Source organism: Neolamprologus multifasciatus, chromosome 20 (assembly GCF_963576455.1).
Source record: "Neolamprologus multifasciatus chromosome 20, fNeoMul1.2, whole genome shotgun sequence".
Classification (NCBI taxonomy): Eukaryota; Metazoa; Chordata; class Actinopteri; order Cichliformes; family Cichlidae; genus Neolamprologus; species Neolamprologus multifasciatus.
The window spans coordinates 10,728,994-10,748,742 of NC_140458.1; the positions used below are offsets into that span (position 1 = coordinate 10,728,994).

Consider the following 19,749-nt stretch of genomic DNA (forward strand, 5'->3'; position numbering starts at 1 on the left):
TAAAATGTAAGCTTGTGTGTTAACAAGTAACACATAACGTCAAAGCAATACCAGTCGCTCACTGTGATATTTATTTCTAGTTTAATTCAATATTTTGTGGGATCGTTCAGCCTCAGTTCAAAGCCACTTGTCTTCCCACTTCCCTTGAATATCCAGCAGAGGGCAGCATTGTGTCATTGGCGCAGGTTGCGATTTCTCGTTAAAGTTGTTTTTAGTGCGCGTGCGTGTGAGAGAAAAGGAGGTTAGCTTCTGTGCGGTGTTTAGCGGTTAGCCTGTGCTGTGCCGTGCTGTGCCAGCAGCGGCTAAGAGGATGCACACAGCTAGTGCTGTGTACAATATAGAGGTGCCTGCGAGCTAACATATGTTTATATATGTAGGAAAACTGCCGACACCTTTCGACACTAACGCTCACAGAAATGGCTGGGATTATTAAAAAGCAAATCCTGAAACATTTGTCAAGGTAAGTGTCAGGTTCGGGTTAGTGTTAGCCAGTTAGCCCAGCTGTATTGTTGCAACGTTACTGCTCACAACCACAGCAAAGGTTAGTTGGCTGCGATTTGTCATCTGCATGTAGTCAGAGTAATTTGATGTCCACGTTGGTTTAGTGCTCCACATTGAAGCAGCGACTTGCAAATAACGGTTAGAAAGTGTAAAGAGGCAGTGAACGACACAGGATGCCAATCTACTTTCCCAATCATGTGTATGTTATATACAGGGTTATAGACTACATACTGCCTTGCTTTTAAACGGTTATGTCCATGCTATAGCGTTCACTGGGGTGAAAATATAATGGTAACACAGATTTGACAAAATTCATTCGATCTACAGTTAATGAATGTCTATTTTATTCATACAGGGGTCAGGTATGAGGTTTTGACAGTTATTTAAAAAAATAAATTTCTCATATTGAATGGGTTTATTGTCAGTGCATGAATAAATCGCATCTTCACGGCATAAAAAGCATGGGAAAGCAAAGCAAAGCTCTAAATCGTCAATGTTATGGTGGAAGTACACGTCATTTTATCTATCTTTGTCCTTCAGACATATTTATCAGGATGATAAAAAGCATGTCTGTCCTAAGCCGTAATAAATGAATGAATTGTTGTTATCAGTCCATGTTTGCTATTAGAGTTGTCTGGAATATCCCTGTCTCAGACGTCACCTTATTTTCAGACTTAATAACAATGTATTCTTTACATCTGACCTGATTTTACTTCCTCAGGAGACAGCCTCCGATTTTGTGATGCACAGTCAACTTTAGGTGGTGGTGCTGGAGAATGTGTTCTCAGCTATTGCTTAACAACTGCTTACAGTTGTTAAGAAATGAATTTGGGTGGGAGAGCAATGAAGAAATGTGTATAAAAGGTCTCAAAAGCTAAATGGGATAAAGAGTAAAGTTGATGAGCCTGGACAGTGGATGTCTGCTCAGTTAGAGGCTTTGCATTTGACTAACAGCTATTCTCCTCGTTGTTGTCTCTGTCACTAAATAATTAAAGCAAATTTTGCAGAAGAAAGGACAGAGTGGACATCAAAGGTTGACATGCAAGCACATTCTCAGCTTGCCATAGCCAGTTCTATGATAGCAAATGATCCAATCATCTCTTCAATTTCATCTTTTCACCCTGCTGTTGATATAAATCACTTAAAACCTCAAAGTGCAGTCTGCTGGACAGTGGTGGCCCATGGGAACGTTATATGCTCCCTGCAGTCACAAAAAGAAGGCACTTCTGTACATTTCATCCATAGTCATCAGTTTCAGCCTATTTTGTTGTAGCCATCGAAGCAGACTAAACCATCTGAATATTAACAAATACAGCTGGTGTCAAGAAGTGTAAAAGCCACTTAACTAATAATTAAAAAGCCATAAATGGGAAAAGGCAATTACTAACACAAACCCCTATTTGCTAAATGTGTTTGTTTTGTGCAGCTCTTTTGTCAACACTTTGAAAACCCATGTTTTAAAGCATTTTCAATTGTTTTTTGTAGTTCACTAACATTTTTAATTTTTCCTTGTGAGTATCTGACTCAGTAAAGCAGTTATCCTGTAACACTGTGGTCATTTCATAAATGGTCCAATCATATTCTGCTTACTTTGCATTCAAGGTAATGACAAGAAGTTAAACATGCATAACAAGCATATAATTGATTAAACTTGACTTCCTCAGCCAGATTAAAGTTAACCATTTAGTTAACTGTGAACTACATTGTTTATTGTTTAACCAATTTAGTATTCTGTAACTGTACAGCTAAGCAGTTTGGCTTTTGGATAAGTATGAACAACCTTGAAGAACTTTGGACTGTCATTTCAAAGTTGTATTGTATTTTTGCCATATGAAGTAGGTCTACGCCCCAGGCTTGACTCACTGATGTCTGTTGGGGTTAATGTGAAAAGCAGCAGAGCGGGTTTTTTCTGCAATAGATAATGAGCCATTATTTTGTTGCTTCATATAAAAAAGAAGCTGGAGCTCACTGGCTTCTCACGTTTATCAGGAAAAGCATGTTATCAGATGATGCTAAGTTTTATAGTTTAAAGAACATCCTGAACTGTGAGCTACAATCTGTATCTCTAATCAAATGACACTTAGTCCTCATTTTAAGCAATGTCTCACAGTTGGTAATTGAAATGTCACACACATTTTTTCAGAGTGGTGTTTCAGCCATGTAATGTAGGTGGGAAAAACCAAAAACAAATCAATATTCCAGTTCTCTGCTATTTCTGCTACATTTACCCTGAGTTTGTTGAATTTTTATTCCTGGCTTTTGGAGCTTGCTACCTTAGACCCTTTGAAGAGGGTGCTCTAGATGGGAGTGCAGCTGGAGGACTTTATTAAGAATGCTGCTGCCTCTCAGGATGAGTCATCCAGTTGCACTACTTCAAAAGCATCTTGCCTCCATATTTGCATTATTCAATTTGAGGTATTTCTGTCTCACAGATCATCAATGGCATATGCTGGTGTTTCCTAGATGTATCCTGTTTAAACTTTTTCCAGTTTTATTCTGTATGTATTCACTCTGAAACATTATATTTGAACTGGTTTGTTTAGGTTTACAAAGAATCTGTCCCCGGATAAAATCAATCTGAGTACTCTAAAGGGGGAGGGGCAGTTGTCCAACCTCGAGCTTGATGAAGAGGTTCTGCAGAACATGCTTGACCTGCCTACATGGCTGGCTGTAACCCGGGTCTACTGCAACAAGGCTGCCATCAGGGTATGTTTATATTCATCCCTGTAAATGGTCTAACAGTTGATGTCCTTTTCAAAGAAGACTATAGTAGATCAAACCTATCACACATCGGATATGTACATGGTAAAAATGGTAAATGGTCTGTATTTGTATAGCGCTTTACATCATATCTTTGTCTCATAGTTCTTTTTTTTTTTAATTCAACAAAAGTATATGGTGTTTATTAGTGTCTCAGAAATAGATTTTAGAATTCATAGTCCACTGAATCTTAGAGGAAATGAGCAGTGGCAGAACCACAAAGATGAGCACTACTAGAGGCATTGCTGCGAATGTTGTGATCCTTCAAACCATTACTGTTTGTTGATAATAGACAGACCAGCCATGATTCACAGGGACACCAAAGCCTGCAGGCTAGAGTGATCCTGAGATACAGTAGCTAGTGTATATTTAGCTCTCAGGATGTCTGATTTGTATTTCCAAAAAATCCAAACAACCTTCAAGTGGAATGGCAGGTTCTCTTGAAAAATCTTATCTTATCTGAAATATCTTAACACATATTTTAAAAAATTACTTAATGAATGCCTTTTCAAATAAATATTTACAATGAGCTGACCCAGCTGACTCTGGGTGATAACGTCTCTTTTCCTCAGCTATTTGTTGACATTTACTTATTTAGTTTTATCAAATTGTCTTACTGTTTTCAAAAATGCACCAGACCCAACCTCGCAGCCCACACAAATATGAAGAATGTCTGCACCATTTTAATCAGCTTTGCTTTTGGTATGACTCTCTGGAATAACGGATGATTGATCTGTTAGTCACCTAAGTTACTAACTGCATTTGTTAGATGCCATAAATTTTTGTACAGACATTCATGGTCCCCAAAGGATGGACCTTGTTGCCTGTGGTGATTTCCTCAGTTCTTCTGTAGGGTCACTGTTAGGATCACTAACATGTCAGCATGTTGCTTTGTTCAGTATGTCAGTATATGACCACATCTATTGACATTCCTGTAAATCTTGGCCTTCTTTATATTGAGTGCTACTTACCAAATGTCAGCAGCAGCCTAACACACCATATGCTTGGCTGCAGTCTGTTGCCCGTGACATGTAGCACTTCAGTTACCATGCTAGACAGAGATGATGCTTAGAACTATTTCTAGTACTACTGTTTCCCAGTTAATTTGTTGTGCAGAAATATTACAGCGTGTCAGTTTTGGTCACAGCTGCTGTGTCATAATGTGTGAGCTTGCTTCTCACTATGTGCTTGCGAATGACAAAAACACAGAATGCTGCGGCAAGTGCTTGTGACTGACACTGTTGACCCTGCTGTCCTGTCTTTTCAGATACAATGGACAAAGTTGAAAACAAGCCCCATCTGCCTGGTAAGAATTGTGTTATTTTGGTCCTTATTCAGAGCTCATGCACATTTCTGCAACATTTAGCTTCCTTCTCATCTTTAATCCAAAATAACCTTACTCTAGGAAGACACTAGCAATATCCTGTTTTGCTATTGTACTGTTTATTTGACTGATAAGCATATAAAGATTATTATATTTATATGCTCAATTTTGGCTGCATCTCTAATTTGCTTGCTGAATTGTATTCTGACAGTTTGTGTCTCCTCTTATGTTTAGTTCTTAGACAAGGTCGAGGTAGAGATGAGGACATGTGAAGAACCTCGACCACCCAATGGCCCCTCTCCCATAGCTATAACAGCAGGCCAGAGGTAAGCTTTCACAAATTCTGTGCTAAAGAAACATTTTTGTTTTGTAATACTGTACTGCATCCCATGTCGTGTGTATTTACAGCGAGTATGGCTTTGCTGAAAAAGTAGTAGAGGGCATGTCTGTTAGGATCAACTCAATTACCATCAAGGTCCAGGCTAAGGCCTTCCACGCGTCCTTTGAGCTCTGGCAGCTACAAGGCAACAGCCTGAACCCCAAATGGCAACGTAGTGATCTTCGCTACACCCGGATCACTGATCCAAAGAGAGGAGAGGTACTTTATACACACAAACGCTTTCGCTTTCCTCCCGACACAGCTTCAGCATGATCCATTTTAGTCGTGTAATGCAGCGGTCCCCAACCTTTTTTGCGCCGCAGACCGGTTTATGCCCGACAATATTTTCATGGACCGGCCTTTAAGGTGTCGCGGATAAATACAATAAAATAAAACTAGTACCGGTACCGAAAAAAAGAAAATTTATTCATAACACATGTGAAAAGACCAAGGAAAACCGAGTTAACGATAAAAACGATAACAAAATAACGCTGAAAACCGATAAAAACCCTGAAAACTATACATTTCACACCTGAGCCTCAACTCTCGCGGCCAAACGACTCACGGACCGGTACCGGTCTGAGGCCCGGGGGTTGGGGACTGCTGGTGTAATGTATTACTGAAAATAATGATCCACCACAGAAATCGTGTTTGCTCATTAAGCCTGCTGTAAATGACTTCTGTGGTGTGTAATCAAGTCACATGGTCTGGTCTTTGGTAGCTGCAGACTATTTTGGGATAAACAGCCTTTTAGAATGAGAGTTTGTAATCCAGTTAAAAGCAAATGTCTGTTCCCTTTTCTCTTTGGTAACAATCATTCAAAATAACCATCACAACAAGTCTCGCATTGTTTATTTTATTTGGTTATAGTTTGATGGGTTTATATGTATATTTTCCCATTCAGGTGCTGACATTCAAAGAAATTAACTGGCAAACTCTACGTATTGAGGCAGATGCCATTGAGAGCGATGACCAAGACCTAAGTAGCACCCCTTTAAGGCTCATCACCAACCAGGGGCGCATTCGCATTGCTCTTAAACGCAGGGTAAGATTGTAGTTGAGCCTTCATCTGCTTTTCTCACAGAGAACTGGTTTCAGATCAGAAACATTAAACCATCAATAAAAAAATAAATAAAAAAATAAAATGTCCTTATGTCATCATTGTTCTGCTCAGATAAAGGACTGTAATGTGCTGGCGTCGAAGCTGCTTTTCATTCTGGACGACCTGTTGTGGGTGCTGACAGACACTCAGCTCAAAGCCATCATCCATTATGCCAAATCTCTCAGTGAAGCAATGGAGAAATCTGCACAGCAGAGGAAAAGCATGGCTGCCGAATCCTTGCAGGTCTTTCCTTACTTTTTTGCTGCGTATAGTGTAAATCATTAAAAAAGAATTCCAATTTTTAAACCTGTGGATATAGTAATTCAGCAAGTTATGTTACAACAACAACAGAAAGGAAACGCTCACTGATATTTGATAAAACTTACTTTCGTAAGACATTTTTCCCCAGTTTTGTTAAATCATCATCTTGGTCATTTTAAATGTGTTGCCTCTTCTGTGGTTTAGACTGCCCCACCATCTCCCAGCCTCCAGAGTCTGTGGACAGAGCCCCAACCGGCTCCCACAGGCACCCCCAGCAACATCAGCCAATACTTTGATCTCTTTGATGTCAAAGAGTCTTCTTACCACACCTTCATCTCACGCTTGGACTTACACATATGCAATGACAGTTCTTCAATGGATGAAGGTTAGAAGGAAGTGTCTTACCAAGTGCTGCTGTCTTGTAACTACATTTTTCTGTGTTGTCTGCACATGGTAATCAGTTAAATATATGAAATTGTTCAGCATTTGAAGAGTAATTGCTGTCAGGCAGGTTTTAAAACTCTTGTCATGTGATATTACATAGATGAGCCTCCCCCACCAGGCTTGCAGGGTGCCATGCAGCTGACCTTCAGGAAGCTAGGTTTTGACTACTATCCCGTCCACAGACCTGGTGAGTGTGACTGATTCTTTGACTCATTTAGCTGCAGTTTACCCTGAGGCTCTGTGCTCCTCCCACTAAAGCCACAGCATTCATTCGGGACTAGCTCTTAGGAGGATTACTGTTCAAGCAGACTAATGGCATGGGAGACTGTTCTCAGTGCTGTTACTCTGTGGAATTACTGAAATGTTGAATGTAGAACAGCAGTCACCCTTGGAGCTCATTAAAGTAAATAAACCTCTTAAAAAAGGATCTTAAAAAAAAAACTGTGTCATTAAGAATTATACCTGTTTGAAGTAAATCTAAGAAGATATCAACATTAACACAGTGCATGATTATGAAAGATGAGCAAATGTGTGCACATAGTGTGTATTTATACTGTACAGCGTGTGAACACTGACTTTGAAAATTATTGACTCCTTTACTTTTTGAGTTGTAGATTTAAATCAAGTAAACATCTCTGTTGTGTTAGGATTCATTTAAACTGATACATTATGGAAAAATTGCAGTCTCTTAAAAAGTTGTGTTTAAGTCATAAATGCATACATTTCAAATTTCCTTCACACTTTTTAGCCCCACTAACTCTGTAGCTCTGGTCGACGATAATTCAGCCCACCAGTTTAATACATACTGAAAGTACACTGAGCAGTATTATTTATTTTAGCGTAGGTTAGAAGGTTTTATAATGACTTTTCCACTGGAACCACAATTAGTTTTACATTTGTGGCTTTGGTTGTGTGTACTCTCCAAAGCTGTTTGATTACCACTGCAAGAAAGTGCAGTGACAGAATGAACCATAATGAGTTTTGGGCTACAAAAAACATAGAATGAAGCCCAGCTGTAAAATTACACCAGTGTTAGCTTGGCACTTACAAGCTTGGTGATGTGATCAGAAAATATATAAATGTTTATGTCCTTGGTTCTAGTCTGCTGCTAAGTTTTTATCATCGTCATCATCACTTGATAGCATCTCTTACTAAAGGCAGCACTCAAAACTGGGTTTCACAGCTCGGTGTTGTAACCACTGCCGTGATAACAAATATCTTTGACTGGAGTTTTATGTTGTGTCAGTCCAGCTGTCACAAAGAAACACTGGCACAGCAGCACCAACCACAGCCAAAATGAAGGCATCTTATAAGACAAACAAAGTCTATTAAAAAGCAGTAAAATTAAATCCTCGTTTAAGTTGGGGTATTTGGTGGCCAATAATCAAAAAATCCAAAAACCTTCCCTTTGTTTAGAAGTCTTTTATTTGTCATGTTGTCAATCCCAAAGGTTTGGAATGTAGCTGGACTACTTTTATTGAAGTCAAGTCATTTAGTACTTGACTTCTAGAAAAGATCCAGTGTGTTCTTGAATGTTTAACGCCTCGATGAAGGCTTGTATGCAGAAACACAGCAGAGTTTTTATAGGCTAAACATGACCGTGCCATGAAAATAAAGGCATTTTAAATTTTATATAAAAAAATAAGAGCCTTGGACCTCTTTGATTTAGATTGAGAGTCTTCTAACTTGCCATGTAATGCAACCAGAAGATCAAACTAAAAATAAATAAATAAAATACATTGATTGTATCTTATTTGTCTAATACATTCTTTTGTCATTATGTACTTTTAAAACATGTGACATTCCCACCAGCTACTGCTGAACGTATCATATGTCTAGGGTTTTTTATAGAGATGGCACGATACCACTTTTTTATGTCCGATACCGATACCGATATCATAAATTTGGATATCTGCCGATACCGATATGAATCCGATATAGTGTGTTTTTTTAATCAATAAAACGTTTTTTTAATATCTTGTTGCATTTTGTATAAGTTCATACTCAAGTTTAAATAAATAACAACACTAAAGCTATTCTGTTATACCTGTATGTAAAAAATACACTGCGCCGAAAATATTTCATAGTTCAGCAACACTGATCAATCTAATAAAGTTAAACCTGCACCATCCTCCCTATTCTGGTATTTTAAAGAGTACTTAGCAGAAATATTAAGCAACCTAACTAATAGGGTTGCAAACTCCCAGCAAAAAAAATAGGGAACCACCCTCCACCTCATGATGCTTAATCGATGTAATCAAATTTAATTTGATGCAGGGGGGAAATGCACAAAAATAAATTATTTTTCAAGAATAATTAAATAGATTCAACATCTTTCTTCAACAGAATTGCAGACTGCACAAATGGTACCTTCCCAAAGGAAAAAGTACTATAGCTTACTAGGGTATATTAGACTTAACAGTTACTATATACAGTAATGGACTTCTATATATTTTACATCAGATTAAAACTTTGGGTGTAAGAGTCAGACAATTATTTTTAAAAGCCAGACATTTTAAATGAGAATAAGAAAGAAAAGTTTCCTCTTTCTGGTGAGAAGTGGGCCAAAAACTAAGAAGAGAGACGGACTCGCGACAGAAAAGCCGATCAGCTGATCATTAAGCAGTTTCACGATTGAAGTAGCCGCAGGAAAGAGAGAGAGAGTGAGAGAGAGAGAGGCAGTCGCTCCATATATCGGTTGTTAAGCTTAACGTGGGAATGGTTTACAGACATTCAGAGATGAACTTACACTCTTGCTTTACTTCTCTCTGGGATAACTTCCTCGGAGATGAAATGCTGGTTTGCTAGCTAGGCTACAAATGCACACAGCCGCTCTATCACGTGATGCACACTGCTGCGACGTGCTACGGTTATGAGCCGAGTTACGCTGTGTAGCAAGTTTTGTGAGGTGCTTTTTTGATATTTAATGGATCGGATTACATTTTTTATTTCTCGCCGATATCCGATCGAGTAATTTGGGTCAGTATCGGACCGATACCGATACGTAATATCGGATCGGTCCATCTCTAGTTTTTTATCACTGTTGGAATGCTGATACACCAGGGTGATGGCCATTATAGCTGTTTAACATCATGATGTTTGTATTCACGTTGTGTCATTTCTGACGTTACCATTTCATCACTTTACAGCCTCACAGAGCAGGAACAGTTTACATGCAAAATATATCATTGAAATCTTTATGTAGTATAAATAATATCATGAAAACGTACAATAAAGGTTAAAATGTATATAAATACGTTACTTATTTTAGATTCTTAGATTTCAGCTTTAATGGTTTCTCTGGATTTTCTTTGCTTGTTTGTTTGTTTGTTTTAAAAAAAAAAACTTTATGGCATGCTGTATTGTTTTCTACGCTCTACTATTGAAAATAATGACCTTGTCTTTTTTGTTGTTGTTGTTGATCTATATTTTTTCTGATATGCATCATTGTTTTGTGTAGCTATTTACATAGTACAACAAATTTTAATCTCTAAAACTAGTTTAACTGTAGCATGACTGCTGAATCACAACTGCCTCTTGTTGCTATTCTTGCACAGCTGATGGGAGTCGACACTGGGAACGTCACAGTGGAGCCATGGAGGCCCACGCACAGTGGGCTGGGAAACTACTGCAAGAGTATCAGAGAAGACTTGAAGCTTCAGGGATCCCTGGACCACATACTGAAATTCCCCAGTCAGCCAAGGATTCCCCTGCAAAAACAGCACAAGGTATGAGTAATACTTGAGGTACTGCTTATCTTGTTAAAGTTCTTAAACTTTAGTTTAGATTGAGCCCTAAATAAAGATAAAAACCTTATAGATGGAGTGAAAAGTCAGTGCTGATGATATTAGCAACAGTCATCTTATAAAACAACTTCATGTCAAGGTTCACTTAATAGCTTTTAATAAATATATATATGACTGCGTAACATTATTCATGCACACCGGTAGATTAATTACTTGTTTACCTCCTTCATCACAACGGCCTACTATAAATTATTATTAAAAGATATTATGGTGACCATTCACCAAAAAAAAAAAAAAACTTATTTATGTCACAAATTCTTATGGAGAACTCTATTTTAGCTTGCAACTGAGCATTTACTTATATATTTCAGATGGACAGCCAAGTCCCAAGTTAAACTCATCTGAAAAAGAGCAGGCAGCCAGCAAGACTTCAGCTGCTTCGGGATCATCACTGAAGAGGCTGCGATCTAGCTGCGTGGTGATCAGGATGGATGATGTTGACATTCACCAGGCAAGTTTTTATCATTGTCTCATTTGATTTACTTGCTCTAACAGAAGCCTTGCTCTTCTTACTAATTCCCTAATCCTAAGTAGAAGCAGTCAGGCCTTGCAGTTGGTTCAAACCGCAAAAGGTTGTGGCCAGTTTGTAGTCTTGGAGTCACGTGCTTGGCAGGGCTTATAGAGGAACCAAATGTCTCTTTCACACCAGCCACATGACATGGTCAATCTAAAATATTGGTACGTCAGCTCAGGGTGTCAGGTTGGTTTCTTGAACTGTGGTAATAGATAAGATAGTGATATAATTGCAATGATGACTATTACTGCATCAATATGATCGTTAGTGTGATAGGCAAAACGATTAATGAAATGTGGGTAGAATAGGGGCGATCGTGGCTCAAGAGTTGGGAGTTCGCCTTGTAACCGGAAGGTTGCCGGTTCGAGCCCCGGCTTGGACAGTCTCGGTCGTTGTGTCCTTGGGCAAGACACTTCACCCGTTGCCTACTGGTGGTGGCTGTGGCTACAATGTAGCTTGCCATCACCAGTGTGTGAATGTGTGTGTGTGTGTGAATGGGTGGATGACTGGATATGTAAAGAGCTTTGGGGTCCTTAGGGACTAGTAAAGCGCTATATAAATACAGGCCATTTACCTCAGTACCAACACAAAAACCCCATCACATACATGTGACTTCTTTTGTCAGCTGTAATGCCACTCATTTGGAACAGAGAAAACCCCTTGCCACTTTGAAATACTCAGTCATGCTTGTTCTGCATTTTCACTTCAGATATTCTGCACTTTTCATCATGAAAGAAAATATTCAGGGTTGTTTTAGTTCAAGGCACTTGTAGTTCCTCATTTTTAGAGCAAGAGACACCCAGGGGAAACTGTGTAAATGTTTGGTGTTTAGTTTAAATTTGGGACAGGAAATCATTTGATGTTCAGACTCAGGTGGTTTAGTTCTGTTTTCTTAAACCTCCCTCTACATCTGGCTAGTAATTCAGGATCTTTTGCTTCTTAATATATTTCAAATAAGGCAGTTTAGTCAAAATATAAATCCATTAATACTTCCAATAATACTTTTTTTTTTCTTAACATTTAGGTGTCTACAAGAGGCCGACAAAACAAAAAGACTCAGTCTTTGTTATCCTGTAACCGTAAAGCGCTGCATTTACCAGACAACATACCAGCAGTTCATCTGCAGTTTACTGAATACTACTTTCCTGACAATCCCAATCTACCAGGTATTTATTTATTTATTTTTTCATTAATATCACAGAAGGATTACTTCATTTTATGTGTATTGTATTCAATAATGCTGGTTTAATTTCCGTCTAATTCTGGATGTGTCTGGACTTCCCATATTTTCCTTCTTGCAGTGCCCACCTCAAACCTGTATGCCCAGTTAAACAGCCTGCAGCTTTGTGTTGACCCAGCTAGTGTGTTATGGATTAATTTGTTCACCAGGGGTCTCCTACACACCCTGGACCAGGTCAAAGCCTTCTACCATTTACAAGACAGTAACAAGTCTGATGAACATGTAGACATCCGCATGGATGCAGCTCAACTTAAGGTGAATACTCAACTGATTATAGCGTACTAATATTTTCTGGTTTTGGTCCTTTTTGTTACCAATCTTTGTTGTATTTTGTATAGAATTTTGAGCCAGTAATTTTCTGTTTATTTATATTTTTATAGCTGATAATACCCTTGGATTCATCCATACTGGACCATCCAGAACGTCCTCAGTCTCTTTCTGTCACTGTACCCCAGATCATTCTCAGCAACACCCGCCACTGCCCTCATGGGTCTAATGTGGACCTCAATACTACATGTGAAAAGTTTGCCAGCTGCACCTTCTTCCAGTCCACACCACCTTGCCCTTACCCCAGAGACCTGAGTGCCTTCCACCCCATTCCTTCCATCTTCCTTCAGCATGCTCAAGAGATGGAGCCCCAGCCTCTGGACAGAAAGCAGCTGCGATCCCAGGACATGTGGTCTCTCAGTCTGTCCCATGTTACATTAGGCTTTGATGGAGCACGGCGATTCCCCAAAGGCAAAACTCAGCCTTTTGTTGAGCCCTTTGCCATGTCTGTGTGGATGTGTCAGCCATGTGCCTTTAAAAGCGGTTCATTGTCTTCCTCCTCCAGTCCCAGCAAAACCCATCAGCTTTCTTCAGAGCAGGAGCCTCATCAGCAAGAGGCTACACTTGCTTCAGTCCATTTCCTGGCCCACACAATCACACCAGTGAAGATGTGGCTCAACCACTATCAGTACGTTGCACTGCTCAGGATGAAAGATGCAATGGCTCGCTTGGGAGCAGAGTTGGGCCGGGATATACGAGATGTTAAGCAGGCTCATGACCAGAAGACAAAAATGGCTACAGTTTGCCTTGCCCTTGTGGTGGACTCAGTGGAATTGGGTCTGCTTTTACCACCAGCCTGCACAGAGCCTGAAGAAGTCGTCCCCCACACTCCTGAAACAGACAGCCCCATAAGTGACTCTGACATCTCCCCATCTCATCACTCTGATGTTGTTCTTGAGGACAGTGGATTAGAAAACGGTATCTCCTCCATCAATACAGTTGGATTTGACCAGGATGAACAAGATGGAGGGGTGGAGGAGGCTTATGAGGCTGTGGAGGAGGGTCTGGAGGCTCCTGTTCCCTCTCCTCCCCTCTCACCCGGACAGTCTGTTGTACTCTCCAGAGAACCGTCTACCTTCAGCCTTGAGGGAGAGCTGTCGAGCGCCATTAATGTCACCAAGGATGTGACCAAAGATGCCATTAGTGCCTCGCTGGACCTGACTAAAGGGGCATTTTCAATAACAAAAGATGCCTTTAGCATGTTGAGTCGTGGCTCTGGGATGAGCAAATTGTTCAGTCCACAGGCAAAGTAAGCGCTAGTACTCTCCTGCTTGATGCTGTTTTTTTATGTCTGTGCACCTCATGTTTTTCATTGGATTTCACTTAATCACAGATTGTGTCTGTATGTTCATAGGGAACAGGTTCAACGTTCAGAAGAGTCTCGTCAACAATCCATGAAGCCGTCTCCTTCCCAGTATTCCTTTGACAGTGCTATCTTGGATGGCAGCCTGCCTGATGAAAATCTTTCTGTGGATAGCGATATCAGTGACAGTTTTGTTGTCCTCTTGGACTCAGGTGTTTAAATACTACCAAGATTCTACATACATTTCTCTGACATGGACAAGTGGCATCTACCATAACTTTGTTTCTTGTTCCAGAATCAGGAATGGAGTCCATGCGCCCTAACAGCACACCTGTTGGCAGTCGAGGCAGCCCAGCCCCAGGGACAGAGGGAGGCTCATCAGCTGATCTTAGCAGTTCCCTGTCCCAAAGTACAGAGGATGTCTCTCAGGACACGGTGGGTTATTGCGATCATATAACAAATTTCAAAAGTAGATTAAATTTGAATTTAAATTAATTCAAATTTAACTTGTGATGTGCTGTTGTACAGTCCTCAGTGTTGTTGCTGATCCTGAGTGGAACATCTTGTACCATTGAGGTAAAGGGAGAAGACCAAGTTGTGGCTGTTGAAGCGCAAACTCTTACCCCTGTACACATGGGTAATGTCAGACAGTCAGACGTGCTTGCTGGTGTCATTCAAAGTAAGTGATTATCTGTCATGCTAAAAAATAATTTTAGTCCCCTGTTCATCTATGCCATGGCCTCATTTAATGTTTACTCATGACATGCTTCTTTTCCTGTTTACTTATTTGTGGGTTGATAATTATATTCAGAAAAAAACAAAATTATGTTTGATTCTTAGTGTGATTGGGCTTAAGAAAAATCAAAAATGAATAGGTTCTGTTTCTATAATAGCTTTTTGGCTCATAAACAATCCTTCATAATGAACCCATAAAAACATACTTTATGCAGGGACTGTATACAGTGCTGTGAAAAAGTGTTTGTCCCCTTCCGGATTTTTTTTTTTAATATTAACCACATCAAACAATATATTAAACAAAGATAATCCAGGTAAATACAAAATTTTGTTTTGTATTTGATTTTTTAAAAAGTAAGATTACATTTTTAATTTAAATTTATAAATTACTCCAAGAATACTCAATTTTCATCCAGGAAGTCACAAAAGAACCCAGAACAACTTAAGCTCAATAAGAAAAAAACTGTCCCAAAATGGGATCTGTGGAAGATTTCCAAGGTCAAAGCCACTACTGAACAACAACAACAAAAAAACACAATGGCTTGTCTCACCTTTAGCAAAAAAACATCTTGATGATGCCCAAAACTTTTGAGAAAATACTCTGTGCACTGATGTTACAGACTGGATCTGGACAACTTGCCATAATTGATGGAAACATGAATTTAAAAAAAAAAAAAAGGTTTTGGAGTGGCCTAGTGCTTTCATATGACCTTAAATCTCCATTCATGCTCATAAATCTTCCACTGTGGCTGGATTAAAAACAATTCTCAAAGAAGAGTGGACCAAAATTCCTCTACAGTGTTGTGAAAGACTCACTGTGAGTTATTGCAAATGTTTGATTACATTTCCCATTGTCAAGGGTGGCACAACCAGTTTTGTGGCACAAGGAGACAATAAATTTTTCTCATAGGGCCTGGTAAATTTAGATACTTTTTCACTTAATACATGAAATCCTCTTTTAAAAACTGCATTTTGTAGTTTCTCAGGTTTTCTCTAACATTAAAGGTTATTTATTCTGAAACGTGTATGACAAATATCCAGAAACCTAGAAGTTAGTAAGGAGGGTTTCACAGCACTGTATGCACATATTAGCTCAGCTCAAAAATTGAACTAGATTAGTTAATGTTGGGAGAGCATGCTGGAACCTGAGTTCTGTGTGCGTTCTCAGAATGGTTTACAAATGTACCTTTTTTTTTTCTTCTTTTGTTGTGCAGCACCAGTTTTGCCAGTCCAGAAGCAGAGTAGGGAGGGTAGCAGTGCCTCTCCAGCATTGTGCATGCGGGCAGAAATGGGTCCAGCTGCAGCTCGGCGCTCTGCTCTGGCTGAATCACTGGGCTTTCTGGATGTGAGAGTGCAAGACTGTCAGGCTGAGTTGTTAGCCTCAACAGTTACTAACATTGGTCCTTTCCTTGAAGACGAATTCAGCGTTGACGGTCAGCCAATGCAGTTGCACATGAGCAACGTCACCATCACGATGAAGGTAAGTGTCTTTCTGTCCTCGTGGCATGTGAAGTGTTTGCTTTGGATGTCAGTATCTGTTGAGTCACAAAAACTCCACTAAAATATTTTCAACATCAACCTTTCAAAACAACTTTTTAAAAATAATTAATTAATTAATTTTTGTTTCAAGGATGATGGCCCCAGAATATACCCCACAGCCCCCCAACCTGTTCCAGCCACATTCATTGTAGATGAGCTGGTTCTCGAGCGTAGTGATGATGGCATCATGAGAGTCAGAGGTGAGCAAGAAAAGAACACTTTTCAACGTGAATTGTGTTCACCATGATGAATTTTAGATTCTTGATCATGAACCTTGAAACCACAAAGACCCAGCTATAGAGTATCAGCTGTCACAGTTCGAAAGAAAGATGAACAGAAACTGATCATCACTATTTTCCTTTCTGGCTGCAGCTGGAGGTGGAGGCTCTAAAGCATTAGGAGATTTCCCAGAAACTGGTGGGGATAACCCTAACAACTCTTTCGCTGTCCAACAGCAGAGTGAGGTAATGTGTATATAATGATGTGTTGCTCTGTGATGTACTGCTTTCTGGGGTTCAAATTTGTGTGTGTATCTTTGACTTTTATTCATTTTTAGTGGGGTCAAGATATTTAAAACTCAGCTCAGTTAGATTAACTGTTAATTTTTAAATACAGGTGTAAAACTAGTGCCCTCTTACTTACAGCGATGTGTCTTAAATGCACAGGGTTATGTAATGGTAGTGCTTTCAGAATCATGTATCAGCCCGCATGGTCTGTAGCTAACTAATCCATTAATCCTGTTGTTGCAGATACAACCACTGGAGTCACAGCTCTGTGAGGTACAGGCTGCACTTACTCAGGCTCTCAGAGAGAAAGAGCGCCTCCTGCTGGAAGTCAGGAAGTATGACCCCAAATTTACCCTCTGAACTTCATTGTGCTTGACTTCTGAATCTGTCGCTGCTGAAGAATGCTGATGGGATTGGTCAGGCTGAATGTCGGGAACCAGCATGAGTCACTCATGTCTGGACATCAGACATGTCTCAAAAGAAGAGGAATCCAAGATGAGTGTTTGGATTACTTCCTTTGTTTTATTTATGAAATTACAAAAAAAAAAAAAGCCACATAACAATTACTGGATGGGGAAGTTGGTGAACTAACATAGGTTCATTAACGGTCTAGATAGTCCTCACTGCTGTAAACAACTCTTCTTCTTCTGGTAATTTCTCATCCAAATAAGTGTGGACAGTAAACTTGTTGTGTGTTTTTAGTGTTTTGTCATGCAGCATGCAAAGGTACATATTATTAAGCTTTAATTCTCACTAGTGATTGTTTGCGTTACAACAGTATTACACACATAAAACATGCCAAAACCTCTTTTCACATGCACTGACACTGCCAGACAGCTGCTAGTTCATCTCAATACTTCACAAAACATATTCTCAAGCATGCTGCCTGAACAGTGCTAATTTACATGTAGCACATATACATACTGACAGTAAGAGAGCTAGACTTAGTAACGAAGATTACTTTTGTTAATTGTAAAGTAAACTTGTGGGTTTTTTTCCCACTTGGTGGAAAATGTGTTTTGACAAGTAGGGAAAAAAGCACTTTAAAAGGAGGGGGAAAGCGTACCTCCACTGCTTTCATGACGAGCCTGATTCATTTCAAATTCCACCTGGTTATTTGATCAACGGGGGGCATGGTTACGCATAGAGGCTGAATCATTCCCCAGTGTTATATATTTTTTAGTTGCAAAATGTTGATTATGCTTCTTTGGTACTGTGAAACGATGTGCTCTGTGGCTGAATGTCCAATGAAGGCAATGTGCCTTTCCCTTGACGGTAGAGAGGTTGCACACAAGGTTCAATTTATTGACCTGATTGGATTTGTCAGTCCAGTTCTCTGGCATAAAGACATCTGAGAATATACCAGCTAGCAATGGTATAGTACCTGTGCTCTTTAATTGTGTTTTGTAGCTTACCAGGAAACAACTCAGACTGATAGTGTTATTACTTCTGTACACATGTATTGTGTGTAGTGATTTGACATCATAGACTTGACTTCATTTTGTGTGTTGTTTTACTGCCTGTGTTTTGTTTTTAAGCTTTGACTTATTACATTGTATTCAAGCCATATCAATCAAAGAAGGTGACATTTATAAGAACTATGGTACTGATAATGTAATGTATATTTGTCAGATTTACTACAACACTCATATTTAACTGTATTTAATCCTAATCTGCAGATATGATCTTTTCAGGCCAGTTGCAAGTTTAAATTTCTGTCCTTTCCCATTATCCACGCAAGTCTGTTACATGGATTTGAAGCGATTGACTTGTTTATCCAAGATGGTTGGGTAAACATTTCATGAAGCTGTCAGTTACATTTTATCTAAAAGTGTCTTAATGTTAAATTAGCGTTTTGTTATTTTGCCTTTTGGCAGGGGTTTAATGGTTGCACAGCTGTCACAGAAATCTTCCACTCACTTAAACTCATAATGGTCCTTCTGAGACCTCTGGTGGTGTTGACTTGCCAGCATACACTTCATTTAAGATGTTATTTCTTTTATTTTTTTTAGCAAGTGCAAATTTACAATTTAAATTTGCACTTTAGCAAATTTATAGCCTTTGACCGACATTTTATGTTATTAAAGAGGAATGTTAGATGTCAAAGCAATAGACACTCGAGTTTATCCACAAACATGACAAAGAACCGTAAAACTACACTTTTTTGATGTGGAGTTCTTCAGTTTACGGGGTGATCAATTACCTGTGTAACTCAAAATATCCTCAATCTATACATGTAATAGAACATTTTAACCTCATTATCACTTAGAGATGTGATATATTTCTCAGCTGTTGGTGTTTGCTTTTGCATGCCTGTGGTAGGCGGATATATCGGTACGGAATTGAACGTGCCGTGCTGGATGCATCATGTAGCTCTGAGGTTTACCCAGTTTCTTTCTCCTCAGTCAAGCTTCCATGTTTAGTAGCATTTTTGTTCCACAAAAAAAAAAAAACTGGTGCTTTAAGTTAAATCCGCTCATTACCTGTTACACCGGAGGTTATTTGCACTCCAGAGAAGGCCAGGGTTTCTATGTAAATCTAACTTTTTCCCAGTGTGCCATGCAGAAAGGAAGTGGACAAAGAGTGGTGTAAGATTCACTCCAGAGTGTGGTGTTCTCTCTCTAGATGCATGTGCTGAAGTGATGTTCTGTTGGTTATACCTTGTGGATTACTTGCACCTGTGTGGTATAGTGGAGATTGCACTTGTTTTCATGTAAATCACTTCAAATGACTGGAGGAGTAATTGTGAAATCTTTCTAAGTGATGCAAATGTTTGGACACTTTTTTTGTGAGTTGTGTAGGATTAAATAGAATTTTATATTGTCTTCATCACTTAATTAAGACTAATTTTAAACTGGTTCTGTGAACCAAACGTAGTATGTAGAGATTAATTTAAGTAAAAAAATAAATAAATGATTAATTGCTAAACACATTTTGTCTTTATCTTTTTTTCAACTGAATGCATATTTGTATGTTGCAATGTATCAGCGAGTTTATGGCGCTGTCTG

General features: G+C 39.2%; 1 protein-coding gene across 1 annotated transcript; it reads left to right on the plus strand.

The window, feature by feature from the left end:
- The first annotated feature begins 221 nt into the window (after positions 1 to 221).
- Positions 222 to 19,246, plus strand: bltp3a (bridge-like lipid transfer protein family member 3A). Its single transcript, XM_085146089.1, has 21 exons — positions 222 to 460; positions 3,045 to 3,207; positions 4,529 to 4,567; positions 4,820 to 4,911; positions 4,994 to 5,183; positions 5,869 to 6,009; positions 6,139 to 6,309; positions 6,532 to 6,712; positions 6,872 to 6,958; positions 10,329 to 10,499; positions 10,889 to 11,028; positions 12,116 to 12,257; positions 12,393 to 12,586; positions 12,712 to 13,907; positions 14,013 to 14,173; positions 14,257 to 14,396; positions 14,490 to 14,640; positions 15,911 to 16,176; positions 16,327 to 16,435; positions 16,608 to 16,699; positions 16,985 to 19,246. Exons 1-21 carry the CDS (start codon positions 417 to 419, stop codon positions 17,099 to 17,101), a joined length of 3,987 nt encoding a protein of 1,328 aa, XP_085002215.1. The 5' UTR covers positions 222 to 416; the 3' UTR covers positions 17,102 to 19,246.
- The last annotated feature ends 503 nt before the right edge of the window (positions 19,247 to 19,749 follow it).

Excerpts from the sequence above, each read along its gene's own strand:
- bltp3a (XM_085146089.1), top strand. The coding sequence starts at position 417 with ATGGCTGGGATTATTAAAAAGCAAATCCTGAAACATTTGTCAAG. Across the intron at positions 4,912-4,993 it reads GCTATAACAGCAGGCCAGAG|CGAGTATGGCTTTGCTGAAA; the intron begins GTAAGCTTTCAC and ends GTGTATTTACAG. Across the intron at positions 16,436-16,607 it reads TGGCATCATGAGAGTCAGAG|CTGGAGGTGGAGGCTCTAAA; the intron begins GTGAGCAAGAAA and ends TTCTGGCTGCAG.